Below are 13164 nucleotides of genomic sequence, written 5' to 3' on the forward strand. Positions count from 1 at the left end.
CTGGGGCAGGGCCAGGGAAGTTCAACAGACACTAAAGTTATCACTGAGCTGCCCAGACAGCAATAGCCAGAGGCCCCGGGCTGGTGCGGCATCCAGACGGGCCTCTGTGCCCTTTCCAGACGGCCCCCTCCTCGAGGCCCAAGGACCGTCTGGCTGCTGAGCTCCCAGGAGGTCCGAGGGGTGTGACCTCCCCCCACCGCCCGGGCCCAGCTCAGGGCTGCCTATAAAGCTGGCCCGGGCCCGGCCCTCCGCACACCGGGCTGGGACCCTCGCCGAGCCTCCTCGGGGGACGCGTGCGCTCTGACCCCCGCCCCCCCATCCCCGGGCGGCACCATGAGGCCCCTGTGGCTGTGCTGGGCGCTCTGGGCGCTGTCCCTGACGGGCCCCGGGGCCGCCCTGACCGGGGAGCAGGTGCGGGCCAGCCTGCTGCGGCAGCTGGGCCTGCGCGAGGCGCCCGTCCTGGACCGGCGCGACGTGGAGGGGCTGGTCACCCCGGCCCACGTGAGGGCCCAGTACGTGGCCCTGCTGCGGCGCAGCCACGGCGCCCACTCCCGCGGGAAGAGGTTCAGTCAGAGAGTCCGAGGTGAGGTCCCCCTCCCGCCGCAGCCCGGTGCTCGTTGGGAGCGGGGAGGCCGAGGCCGGCGGGCCCGTCCCGGGGCGGCCGTCGTGGGGCGGGGGGCCCGGGCTCCACGGGACCGGGAGCGTGGCTGCGTCCGGGGCCCTGGGCTCCGTCTGTACCACTGGCAGAGGCGAGGCAGGAACGACACCCTCGTGGGTGCAGAAGCCCCATGGGAGGAGGGGAGACAGAGAAAGGGGACTTGGGGTTAGTGACAGGGAGGATGGCCTTGGCCGGTCAGGCGCCTGGAGGCCTGGGGACGAGGAGGCTCGTCCTGAACGCCCTGCAGAGCTGACCGCTGGCGGCCACGTGGCCCATGGTCAGGTGGTCCCACCGTCGGCCCGGAGCCTCAGGCGTTGGGGACGCGGGGCCTGGTGCCTCTGGGGAACAGGAGCTGGCGACAGGCCCCAGGCGCCTCCTCCTCCGGTTGGGGACATTTCACTGGGCAGGAGCCCCTCAGGCAGGGAGAGGAGAGGAAGTCGGGGCTCTTGCCCTCCCTCCTGGAAAGGCCACTCTCGGCTGGTGACCGCAGATTTCCACGGTGGCTCTCTGCCTCCCTCTCTCCGCTGGCCCTCCCACTTTAGCTGAGCCCCTTCGTCTAAAGAAGGCTGCGTGTCGGGGCGCCTGGGGGCTCAGTCGGTGAAGCGTCTGACTCTCGGTTTTGGCTCAGGTCGTGATCTCGGGGTTCGTGGGATCGAGTCCCAAGTCAGGCTCTGCGCTGTCAGCACGGAGCCTGCTTGGGATTCCCTGTCTCCCTCGCTCTCTGCCCCTCTCGCTCTTGCACTTGCTCTGTCTTTCTATGAAAATAAATAAATAAACTTTAAAAAAAAAAAGGCGGCTGTGCAGGTGAGGCCCCGCCCCCACCTCTCCCCGCCTTCCTGGGGGATTCTGCTCGCTGGCTCTGGGCCCCGCCCCTCCCAGCTGGCCCGACCTGCCTCCTGACCCTGCTCCCGTCCCCAGAGGTGGCGGGCAGGTTGCTGGCGGCCGAGGCCTCCACGCACGTGCTGGTGTTCGGCATGGAGGGGCGCCTGCCCCCGAACAGCGAGCTGGTGCGGGCCGTGCTGCGCCTCTTCCAGGAGCCGGTCCCCAAGGCCGCGCTGCGCAGGCTGGAGCGGCTGTCCCCGCACGGCGCCCGCGCCCGCGTCACCGTCGAGTGGCTGCGCATCCACGAGGACAGCTCGAACCGCACCTACCTGGTGGACTCCAGGTGGGGAGGCCGTGGCCGGGCTAGCCAGTGGGGAGAAAGGGGAGCCCAGGGTGGTGGGGGTGGGTGGGGGATTGGGGGGGAGGGCTGTTGGAGGGGGGAGGGGGAGGGTGGGCCCCGAGGGGGGGAAGGGGGAGGGGGAGGGGGCTGGAGGGGGAGAAGGGGAGGGGATGTGGGCCCAGTGTGGGGGGGGGGGGGAGAAGAAAGGGAGGGGAGGGGGAGGGGGCAGGCTCCCCCCAGGGGGTGTCCCCAGCCCCAGCTCAGGCCCCCGTCTCCACGGGTGTCGCAGGCTGGTGTCCCTCCAGGGGAGTGGCTGGAAGGCCTTCGACGTGACCGAGGCCGTGAACTTCTGGCGCCAGCTGGGCCGGTCTGGGCAGCCGCTGCTGCTGCAGGTGTCCGTGCAGAGGGCGCACCTGGGCCCGCGGGCCTCGGGCGCCCACACGCTGCTCCGCTTCGCGTCCCAGGGCCAGGAGGGCACGGGGCAGGGCGAGCCCCAGCTGGAGCTGCACACCCTGGACCTCGGGGCCTACGGGTAGGCGCCTGGGCCCTCGGGGGCCCCCACGAACGGGCGGGTTGGCGTGGGGTCTCCCAGGGGCGCCGTGGGAATCAACGGACGCGGGGTTTCCCCCCCTCCCGGGACTAAGGTCACGTACTGCGCAGGGTCTGGTGATTGGTGGTTCCCCGTCCCCGGCGCAAACCCCAGCCTGTGCAACGTGACGAGAGCTGGCGGTGAATCTCCCTCCCGGGTGCCCCCCACCCCCCACCCCCCACCCGTGAGCTCAGCTGACCTGCGCCCCTCCCGTGCCCGCAGAGCTCAGGGCGACTGTGACCCCGAGGCGCCGGCGGCGGAGGGCGCCCGCTGCTGCCGCCAGGAGACCTACATTGACCTGCGGGGCATGCGGTGGGCCGAGAACTGGGTCCTGGAGCCCCCGGGCTTCCTGGCCTACGAGTGTGTGGGCGCGTGCCAGCAGCCCCCGGAGCCCCCGACCTTCAGGCGGCCGTTCCCGGGGCCGCGACAGTGCGTCGCCTCGGAGACGACCTCGCTGCCCCTGATCGTGGGCGTCAAGGAGGGCGGCAGGCCCAGGCCCCAGGTGGTCAGCCTGCCCAACATGAGGGTGGAGAAGTGCAGCTGCGCGTGGGACGGGGCGCCCGTGCCCAGGAGGCTGGGGCCTTAGGGCTGGCCGTGGCCACCGAGGTCTCCGATGGACGGGTGCACCGCCCGGGGCCTTGGTGCAGATCTTCCAACTTAGCACCATAGCCCTGGCCCCTGCGATAACTTTCCTGCCTACGTGCCCCTCCCCCTGTCCTCCTGTCCCTCCGTCACCCCAAGCACTTACAGGAGTAACTAATGCAGCGGGATTGCCGAGTTCCAGAAGGAATCCCAGACTGCTCTGTAGAGGATGTAGCCAAGCACGGACAGATGGTGAGCCGGGACCTTCTCTGGCAAATTCGCAACGAAGCTTGGGGACAACACACCCCAATGATGAGAATGGGAGAAACAGACTGATTTACTGTATGGCAGGAGGGATTAAAACACAACCAAAAACTTCCTGTTTCCCCAACAACCGTTTCCCCAACACGTTGACCCATTCTGGACTTTTGTAAACGCCCTTGGGTCCCCCGCTCCCTGGGAGATGGCTGGGAGGGAGGACGAGGGGCGTCCGGCTGGGGGCAGTGGGCAGGGACCCAGGACACCTGGTTTCTGGAGCCAGCAGGGCCACACCTGTGACCTCAGGCAGATGGGGCAGCCTTTGGGCCACCGGGTTCCTCTGAAAAAGGAGGAGGTGGGAATCAGCTGTAAGAGTCATTACCCTCGGGGGCAGGGAGCCCTGCCCTCACCCGCACCTCCCAGACCCGGCTTTGCCTGTGCGAAGTTAGCTTCTTCCCCACCCCCACCCCCACCTCCGTTTTAGAGAATTTACCACCAGAACCCACACATGTTTCCTTTTTTAAAACAAATGTAGCAAAAACAATGGATTGTCAATCACCGGCCCAAAGAAAATAAAGTGATGTTTCACTGGGTGTCTGCAGTTCGTTTGTAGCACTCTTTACACAAGACGAAGGGGGGGCGGTAACAGGGAACCAGGTCACGTGATGACGTGAAGCGAGGGGGTGACCAGACCCCCAACCTCTGGGGTGCAGAAGACCGAAATCGCCAAGTTGGGACTACATTTCGTTTGTGTGTCCTCCCCGGAGTCTCATTCCAAAACTAGTAAACTAGATCCCTCACATGTGCCGCCGCTTTAGAAAGCACGTCTGGGGGGCTCAGTCAGTTAAGCGTCCGACTTCAGCTCAGGTCACGATCTCGTGGTTCGTGGGTTCGAGCCCCGCGTCGGGCTCGCTGCTGTCGGGGCAGAGCCCGCTTGGGATCCTCTGTTCCCCTCGGTCTCTGCCCCTCCCCACTTGTGCTCTCTCTCTCTCTCTCAAAAATAAATAAACATAAAAAAAAAGAAAGAATTCAACTCTTATGGGGACAGGGCACGGGGTGACAGTGGTGGGGCAGGCAAGCTAACATGTCCTGAGTGCTCCCCATAAACCAGGCCACCTTGTATACGTGACAGCACTTAATCCCTGCAACGGATTCCTTGAGGTAGGTATTATTAGTCCCATTTTTCAGGTGAAGAAATCAAGACCGAGGCGATGCAGATCGGTGGAGAATGCGTTATAAAGCTCCTTCCCGCTGCAAGCCCCAGGAAGCGTGCCGGGCTGACGACACGGGCATTAGTCACCGGGTCATTTGGAAGCCGCCACATCGGGCAGTCCCCCTGCATTCACCTTTCCCAGTCAGCTGGAGTCCCTCCTGCATGGCTGTTGAAGGTCTGGGACTCAGTTTACCCGCAGAGCTAACAAAGAACAACTGGAGGGTGGAGGGGAAGGTGGCGTTGGTCTCTGGACAGCCAGGGTCTGAGGCAGGCGTACCGTTGGAGGCGGGGAGGGAGGCCGTGGCTCTGACCCAGGGATGGCTAGGGCACCTCCAGAAGGCAGCCTTCCGCGTGGCATGCTGTGCGCACCAGGCACAGCTGTTTTCTCTGCAGGAAGGATATCATACCCTCCAAAGAATCCTACCAGCTACTCCGTGACCTCTCCGTGGCTCTAAACGACCTGTGGACCCCCAGCCAGTCACACTCCATCAGGGGCAGGGACGAGTCTGTTCGCATCATCCGATGTGAGCTAAAAAACAAATCCAGGACATTGACTCCGTTTCAAAATGTAAGGACGTGTTCATCAGCGCAGGGAGACAGTGCGGGAGACAGAATATTCTCCCCGAGTACATCCAACCCCCCCCCCCCAGTCCTTGGAGCCCGTTAGGTTACATGTCAAATGGGATTTTGAAGATGGGATTAAGGTTACAGACCTCACAATGAGGAGGTGATCTTGGATGACCCAAGTATATCCGATCTTATCACATGAGTCCTTCAAAGCAGAGAACTTTCTCTGGCTGGAGGCACAGAGATGAGGCTACTTGGGAAGGTCAATGAGAGGACGTGACTGCCAGTTGACCTGTGAGCTGGACCCGGGCAATGGAGGCGCCTCACCTCCTCTCCTGTCCTTGGGATGTGGCCCCGGGAGCCCTCTCCGGGAAGCTGCCCCAAGGACGGCCTTGAGACAGAGATGTGGCGCCGGGACCATCTGGAGGGTATGGGTGACCGAACCCCATTGCGGCCACTCTGTGAACTGTTGGGACGTGGCGGGCAGGTGCGGGGGTCCAGCATCCTGCAGCCTCGTAGGTCAGTTCCCTGTGTTCACTGCACCTGCCCCCTGCCCACCTGGAGCGGCCTCTTTCCTCCGTCCCTCCCTGTCCTCCGTGTTGGGGGGCCGGACTCAGATCGCGGCTGGGAGCTGCCAGCAGGGTGGGAACCAACAGAGGCAGAAGAGGAAGTCCCAAAGACTTGAAGCGGGGAGGCTGGGTGGCATCCGATTCCTAATTTCGGCTCGGCTCACGATCCCACGTCTCACGGGATCAAGCCCTGCATCGGGGTCTGCGCAGACAGCATGGAGTCTGCCTGGGACTCTCTCTCTCTCTCTCTCTCTCTCTCTCTTTCTGTGCCCCTCTCCCGCTCACACCCCCACGCTCTCTCAAAATAAATAAACACTAAAAAAATAAAGAAATCAGATGCAGATATAATACGTGCCCGATTTGTAAGCCAAAGAGGCGTCGAGCTATATTCCGAAGAGTCACGTTGGATCTCTTTAGGTGGTGGGATTAAAACCAATGATCGTTTTTCCCTTTGATCACACTACATTTTTCTTTCTACAGCCAACACGAATTGCTGGAAGAAGTGCACGCAAAGTGTGCTTTCCTGGAGAACCTCCTCAGTCAGGAAGGGTTGGGGGCAAGGGCTCTGCCACAGGGTTAGCGGGAAGCAGTTCAGAATCCTCCCTGGGTCATGTGTGGGTCACGTCCGTTCCTAGAACATGTGAGCCTGCTCATGAGGCCAGGAAGGAGGGCCCCTGGGATAAGCACCTGGACAAGTGGGGGCACTTTGTCGGGGAAGGGGGGGGCGGGCGCTGTGGGGAGGGAGGAGGGGGGAGGGGCCTCAGCAGCCGAACCCCCCTGAGTGGAGGAGGAGGTAGGGGTGAGGGAGGGAGGAGGGGGAGGGTGGCCATCATGGGGAGCCTTTTTTTTTTTTTAAATTTTTTTTCAACGTTTTTATTTATTTTTGGGACAGAGAGAGACAGAGCATGAACGGGGGAGGGGCAGAGAGAGAGGGAGACACAGTATCGGAAACAGGCTCCAGGCTCCGAGCCATCAGCCCAGAGCCTGACGCGGGGCTCGAACTCACGGACCGCGAGATCGTGACCTGGCTGAAGTCGGACGCTTAACCGACTGCGCCACCCAGGCGCCCCAATGGGGAGCCTTTAAAGCCACTACCATGTTAGGGCGCCTGGGTGGCTCAGTCAGTTAAGCGTCCGACTTGGGCTCAGGTCATGATCTTACGGTTCGTGGGTTCGAGCCTCGTGTCAGGTTCTGTGCTGACAGCTCGGAGGCTGGAGCCTGGAGCCTGCTTGGGATTCTGTGTCTCCCTCTCTCTTCCCCTCCCCTGCCCATGCTCTGTCTCTCTCTCAAAAATAAATATTAAAAAACATGGGGCGCCTGGGTGGCTCAGTCGGTTGAGCGTCCGACTTGGGCTCAGGTCATGATCTTGCGGCTTGTGAGTTCGAGCCCCGCGTCGGGCTCTGTGCTGACCGCTCAGAGCCTGGAGCCTGTTTCAGATTCTGTATCTCCCTCTCTCTCTGCCCCTCCCCTGCTCATGCTCTGTCTCTGTCTCAAAAATAAATAAACGTTAAAATAAAAAGATTTTTAAAAAAATATTAAAAAACAAAAGCCACCAACCACATGTAACTAAGGAAATAACCAAAGAGTTAGGCGAAGGTTTCCTCACAGTAGTGTGAATAATTTTAAAAACTGATGTAAGTTTGTGAGGACAGGGACTTTGCTTTGCCAATGGCTGTTCCCCAGAACCTGACTTGGTAGGCATCTGTGCAATGAATGGACCTCACTCTGACCTTTGGGACAGCGGTTACATCTGTGTGGCGCGTCCACATAATGGAATGCCAAGTAGTCACTAAGATCTTGTTTCAAATAACTTTTCAGTGGCCTTGGGAAATGCTTACTACGTATCTAGCATAGAAATTTCAAGACTGTTACGTTTATCATTTATTTCCAAAGATGGAAAAGTCTATACGCCTGTAAAATAAAACGTTAAGGAAATACACCAACAATGTTTCCAAAAAACTATCCCTAGGAAGTGTGATTATAGGTGATTTTGACCCTTTTTAACTTTTACTGTTTTTGTATTTCCCGTATTTTCCTCAATATGCATGTATTCCTTTCTTTTTTGAGAGAGAGAGAGAGAGAGAGAGAGAGAGCGGGAGCAGGGGAGGGGCAGAAGGAGAGTGAGAAAATCTTGAGGTTTCAGGCCCAGCGAGGAGCTCCATCTCAAGAGGTGGTGAGATCATGACCAGAGCGGAAATCGAGAGTCTGATTGACCTGAACCCCCCAGGCGCCCCTGCCTGTATTCCTTTTCTAATCAGAAAAAGTTATGGGGCACCTGGGGGCACTCAGTCTGGTTAAGCATCCGGCATCACTCAGGTCATGATCTCACCGTTCTGGGTTCAAGCCCCAAGTTGGGCTCTGTGCTGACAGCTCAGAGCCTGAAGCCTGCTTCAGATTCTGTGTCTCCCTCTCCCTCTGCCCCTCCCCTGCCCAGGCTCTGTCCCTCTCAACCTCAAAAATAAGTAAACATTAAAAAAAATAAAAACAAATAAAAACTTTTAATATAAAAATAGTGAACATTTGGCCTGCACCTTGAAGGGTGAAAGAACTGAGAGGGTGGGGCCTGCTCAGGGGGAGCAGGTAGAGGAAGCTCGCAGCCCAGGGAGGGGTGCAGGGAGGGGGCAGGGGCGGGGCTGCAGAACCGCCCGCAGACAGGGGCTGGGGAGGCCACAGTCCCTCCCGCTCCCGCGAATCCTTCAGGGATGCCGCGTTCTTCCTCCGTATTTTTTGTCACCCGGTCCCCGAGGCCCCTTACTTACACCTTTACTGCGGATGGAAGTGGAAACCGCCCGTGTGTGGGGCGTATACACCGAGTGGTGGGGTGGCGAAGGCATAGACCTCCCTGTACGTGGCGGGGCCCTACCTGTGCCCGGGGCGCAGGCGGTGAGAGCACCCGGCCCTGGGGGTCCCAGACAGACCAGATTCGGCTGCTGGCCACGCACAAAATCAAAGGCAGAGAGACGGATGGTGGGGAAACAGGAAAGGAATTTATTTCGGTGAGACCACCACCCGGAGACCGCAGACTAGGGTCTCAAAGACCGTCTCCAAAGTGCTCAAAGCACGTCCAGGTTCATATAAAGAAAGTGTGGGACACAGGTCGTGGGTCCGAGCAGGTGGGCAGTGAAGGTCAGGTCACCACGGTCTTGGGGTCGGGCACCAGGCTCAGGGCGGTCCCTGCGCTCCAGGGGGAAGTCTCGGTTCCCACGGGGGACGCTCTGCCCGCTGGTGTGTGCCTGGGTGGAGAGATCAGCCGGGAAGGGCGAATTAGGAAGCACAGACGGCGGTCGACCGGCAGGCGGCTGGCCGCCTCCCTACTTCAGGAGCCCATCCTCCCAAGCACCGGAAAGGAGCCTATCCGCCACGCCTCGGGACCAGTTCCCGGGAGCCCTGCAGGTTCCAGCCGAGAACCGGCTGCTCGGCCACCACGCCCGCGGGCCCGGAGCGAGCGGGCAGCTGGGGCTTCCAGCGGCAGCCCCGCTCACCCGGGGGCGCGCCGCCGCTAGCCGGCCCGATCCCCGCCCCGTTCATCCCTGCAACCCGGTGACGCCTCCCGTCCACAGTCGGCGGCGGCCGGTCAGCCCCAGGCACAACCCTGGCCACACTTCCGCCTGACCCGCGCCCGGAACCCCCGGACGTCTGGAGGAGCCCCCAGACTAACACGCCAGCTGGGGACACGACTTCCGGCCTCCGCTCCGGAGGTTCCGACCGCCCAATCCCGGACGCAAGGGGCGGGCACACGGCCCGAGCTCCCGGCCGCGGACTGGTCCGCCCGAGGTTCTGGCCGCGGATTGGCCCGTCGAGCTTCTGGCCGCGGATTGGCCGCCCTCGCGTGGCGCGCGGCGCCGTCTGCCGCGGAGGCAGTGGGGAGGGGTCCCGAAGCCGCCGGAAGCTCCGCGGGTCCGGCTTCCGGGGCGCGCGCGGGTCTCTGGGGGCTCTGTCGGCCCGGCCTCGTGCTGCTCCCGGGCGGCGCCGAGCCCCTTCCCGCGGTCATGAGCGTGGGCTTCATCGGCGCGGGCCAGCTGGCCTGTGCGCTGGCGCGGGGCTTCACGGCCGCAGGTGAGCGCGCGGGGGCGGACGGGCCGCAGCCGCGTCCGGGACTCCCGGGGGCGCCGGCTGACGGGTCCCGTCCTCCGCAGGCATCCTGTCGGCCCACAGGATCATAGCCAGCTCCCCGGAAATGGACCTGCCCACCGTGTCCTCGCTCCGGGTAGGCGGGGCCGGGGAGGCCGGGGCCGAGGGGCGGGCGAGGGGGCGGACGGCGCGGGGTGGGCCCGACACTGATGGAGGCCGAGGTGTGCTAAGCGCCCGGCACGCTGATGCGCGGCGAACAACTGCCTAATTCACCTGCTGGCAGTGCGACCCTAAGGTGCTCAACCACGCTGAGCCTCAGTTCCCTCTTTTGCAAAGCGGAGCCCGCGGTAGCCCCTTTTCGGAGTTATTGTGAGGCACGAGTGACCGCTGGGAAAGCTGGCTGAGTTAGCTCTTCTCCCTAAATCTGGGCAGCTCCCAGAACTGGAGGGCCCCGCTTTTCAGTTTGGAGTCCAAAGCGGAGGGGTGACCCCCGGGTCGCCCCTGGACCACGCGGAGACCGCGCGGCCCGGCGAACAGGTGTCCAGCCATGTTCCAAGGCTGGACCCAACTCCTCTGCCTCCCACTGGGCGCTCCCGGTTCACCTTTCCCTTTGCCTGCGCCTTTTTCCATGCGAACCCCTGGATGGGAGACAGCTGTTTCCTGGCTGCCTCGGAGAAGCTGGTCCCTAGCCGGCATTTAGCTCACCCGCCTAGTAGTGGGACCGGGAACTTCGGGCCCCTGGGGGGAGGGGCAGACTCCCCAAGGGACAGGAATTCCAGGCTGCAGGGGCAGAGTGGGTTTGGCAGGGGCTCGCTTGCCTCCCGAGAGGACCTGGGCCCAGCGAGGCCGCCCCGCGCCCTGAGCTGGACCATGTCCTCCTGCAGAAGATGGGCGTGAACCTGACCCGGAGCAACAAGGAGACGGTGAGGCACAGTGACGTCCTGTTCCTGGCCGTGAAGCCGCACATCATCCCCTTCATCCTGGACGAGATCGGGGCGGACGTGCAGGCCAGGCACATCGTGGTCTCCTGTGCTGCCGGTGTCACCATCAGCTCTGTGGAGAAGGTGCCCCCTCTCTTCCCCGGGTGCTCCTGTGCGAGGGGGCGGGGTGCCGGTGGAAGCTGCGCCGCAGGGACTCACTTGGGCCTCTTCCGCGTCCCAGAAGCTGATGGCGTTCCAGCCGGCCCCCAAGGTGATCCGCTGCATGACCAACACGCCCGTGGTGGTGCGGGAGGGCGCCACGGTGTACGCCACGGGCACCCACGCCCTGGTGGAGGACGGGCAGCTTCTGGAACAGCTCATGAGCAGCGTGGGCTTCTGCACCGAGGTGGAGGAGGACCTGATCGACGCCGTCACCGGGCTCAGCGGCAGCGGGCCTGCCTACGTGAGGCCCTCTGGGGACCGAGGGTGGCAGGCGGGCTGTAGGCAGACTGGGGCTGGGGGCGTGGCCAGCTAGCGGAGGAGGTCAGCCTCTGCGGCCAGTTCCAGTCGCCAGTTCCGGTCACCGGGAGAGCGGGCCCTAGGGAATGCCCCGAGGGCCTGCTGCCCTGGGGCTCAGCGAGTGTCCCCGCAGGCATTCATGGCCCTGGACGCGCTGGCTGATGGCGGGGTGAAGATGGGCCTGCCCCGGCGCCTGGCCGTCCGACTGGGGGCCCAGGCCCTGCTGGTTGGTATCTACACGCTGCACCTTCTGGACCGGGGTGTGGGATGGGGGTTCCGTGGGTCCCTGAACTGGGGGTGGGGCATGGTGGGGAAGCCGGGGTAAGGCTGGGGAAGGGCGCCGGGAGTGGGGAAGCCGAGTGGGGAAGCCGGTGGAAGTTCGGAAGGCCCACCGGCCGCTCCCGCCTCCCCTCCTTCCCTCCCGCCCCAGGGCGCCGCCAAGATGCTGCTGGCCTCAGAGCAGCACCCCGGCCAGCTCAAGGACAACGTGTGCTCGCCCGGGGGTGCCACCATCCACGCCCTGCATTTCCTAGAGAGCGGGGGCTTCCGCTCCCTGCTCATCAACGCCGTGGAGGCCTCCTGTATCCGAACACGGTGGGTCACTCTCCCCGTGGCCCGTGGGCCAGCCCCGTCGGGCAGATCCTGCCGTCCCTGGTCCGTTAGCGGCGTCAGAGTCTGTGCTCCGCTCAGAGCCACGGTTCATTTGACTTTATTCAGCTGAGAGTTTGCCGGCCTTACTTCGCTAATGCCCACCGTGGCCGTGGTGGCGGGGTGGCTGTGATCTGTCGGGGTGAGGGAGGTGGGGCTCAGAGACGACGTCCCCAAGCTCAGGTGGCCAGTACGCGGTGGGGGCGGGGCCGGGGAAGCACTGGCTCCAAACCCGGGGCTTTTCCATGCCGACTCCTCCTGCGACCGCAGGCACCGTGGGGAGCTGCACACCCGGTGGTGACTCACACGTAGCTAAAGAGCGCTTCTGAGAAGCTTCCGGGCGCGTTTGATCCGGGGGCTTGTGGTTTGGGGCGGGCTCGGGTTCTCGGGGGTCCGGGGTCGTGCGCACCGGGCCGCCTCGTGAAGCTCGGGCTCCCGTAACCCCCGCGGGGCTCTGTCCGCAGGGAGCTGCAGTCCATGGCCGACCAGGAGAAGATCTCCCCGGCCGCACTCAAGAAGACCCTCCTGGACAGAGTGAAGCTGGAGTCCCCTACGGTGTCCACGCTGACCCATTCCAACTCCGGGAAGCTCCTGACGAGAAACCCGGCCCCCGGAGGCAAGAAGGAGTGAGGCCACCAGGCCTCCGATCCCCGAGGGGCTGTGCAGGGCCGGGTTCGGCTCCCTAGCGTGTAGGGCCTTGTGACGAGTCCTCAGATGTGTTCAGGCCGGGCCACGCTGGTTTCCCATCCCGTCTGTGGGACGCCGCTCCGGGGGTTGATGCCGGCGGTGGGTGGGGGCGGTCCCGAGTCCCGCTCGGCAAGAAGGTCTGCAGACCTGCAGCCGACGGCTCCTTCGGTCACGTCCTCCAGCCGGAGCCCGAGGCAGGGTCGGCCTGCTGCCGGGTTGAGGACAGAGAGGTACAAACGTGAGCGGGGCTGTTCGCTTTGAGTTACAGACGGGAAAGGTACGAGCAACTTAAAATTGTTCCAATTAGAAAAGTGCGCAGATAACTTAACTCGCCTGTCCTAGGTGTCCCATGGAACAAAGTGTTCTCTGGTTTGCTGTTTAGTTGCTTCAATAAAGTTTTATTTTGTATTTCCCTGCCTTTTTTTTTTTTTTTTTTTAACACGAGCTCTACCCTCCACGTGGGGCTTGAACTCTCGACCCCAAAGTCAGTAGTTGTGCACGTCCTAGCAGCCGGGCCAGCCAGGCGCCCCTATTCCCTTGCTTTTTTATGCTTAATCTTAATTTCTTCTAGAGAACTCCAGGACTTTACCGAGTGTCCCCCCCCCGCCTTCTGTGGGGAGCACCGTCTAAAGACAAGAAATCGTGGGCTAGACCCTGAGGGCTGGAAAGATACTCTGCTCCGTCCCGGCCCCCGGGAGCAGGTCAGGAGATTGTTCTAGAA

General features: G+C 62.8%; 2 protein-coding genes and 1 long non-coding RNA gene across 3 annotated transcripts; 2 read left to right on the forward strand and 1 right to left on the reverse strand.

Annotated features, from left to right (window-relative positions):
• The first annotated feature begins 285 nt into the window (after nt 1–285).
• Nucleotides 286–2995, forward strand: LOC124510486 (left-right determination factor 1-like). The gene is made up of 4 exons (XM_047077352.1): nt 286–583; nt 1577–1823; nt 2110–2352; nt 2632–2995. The coding sequence occupies exons 1-4, from the start codon at nt 334–336 to the stop codon at nt 2993–2995; spliced, it is 1104 nt and encodes a 367-aa protein (XP_046933308.1). The 5' UTR covers nt 286–333.
• A 5568-nt stretch (nt 2996–8563) lies between these two features.
• Nucleotides 8564–9248, reverse strand: LOC124510300 (uncharacterized). The gene is made up of 2 exons (XR_006961665.1): nt 9081–9248; nt 8564–8831 (listed from the first exon to the last, which is right to left on the reverse strand). It is a non-coding gene; the product is annotated as an uncharacterized LOC124510300 (long non-coding RNA).
• Nucleotides 9249–9446: 198 nt separating this feature from the next.
• PYCR2 (pyrroline-5-carboxylate reductase 2) lies at nt 9447–12851 on the forward strand. The gene is made up of 7 exons (XM_047077151.1): nt 9447–9654; nt 9735–9805; nt 10554–10733; nt 10831–11052; nt 11242–11334; nt 11539–11702; nt 12221–12851. Exons 1-7 carry the CDS (start codon nt 9588–9590, stop codon nt 12384–12386), a joined length of 963 nt encoding a protein of 320 aa, XP_046933107.1. The 5' UTR covers nt 9447–9587; the 3' UTR covers nt 12387–12851.
• Nucleotides 12852–13164: the final 313 nt, after the last annotated feature.

The sequence above is a fragment of the Lynx rufus genome, unplaced genomic scaffold, assembly GCF_022079265.1.
Source record: "Lynx rufus isolate CCGP_SWC_20201006 ecotype Redwood Valley unplaced genomic scaffold, mLynRuf1.p SCAF_15, whole genome shotgun sequence".
Classification (NCBI taxonomy): Eukaryota; Metazoa; Chordata; class Mammalia; order Carnivora; family Felidae; genus Lynx; species Lynx rufus.

Coding starts and splice junctions, on each gene's coding strand:
- LOC124510486 (XM_047077352.1), top strand. CDS start 334: ATGAGGCCCCTGTGGCTGTGCTGGGCGCTCTGGGCGCTGTCCCTGACG. Junction 584..1,576: donor GTTCAGTCAGAGAGTCCGAG/GTGAGGTCCCCC, acceptor TCCCGTCCCCAG/AGGTGGCGGGCAGGTTGCTG. Junction 1,824..2,109: donor ACCTACCTGGTGGACTCCAG/GTGGGGAGGCCG, acceptor CGGGTGTCGCAG/GCTGGTGTCCCTCCAGGGGA.
- PYCR2 (XM_047077151.1), top strand. CDS start 9,588: ATGAGCGTGGGCTTCATCGGCGCGGGCCAGCTGGCCTGTGCGCTGGCG. Junction 10,734..10,830: donor CCATCAGCTCTGTGGAGAAG/GTGCCCCCTCTC, acceptor TCCGCGTCCCAG/AAGCTGATGGCGTTCCAGCC. Junction 11,703..12,220: donor GCCTCCTGTATCCGAACACG/GTGGGTCACTCT, acceptor CTCTGTCCGCAG/GGAGCTGCAGTCCATGGCCG.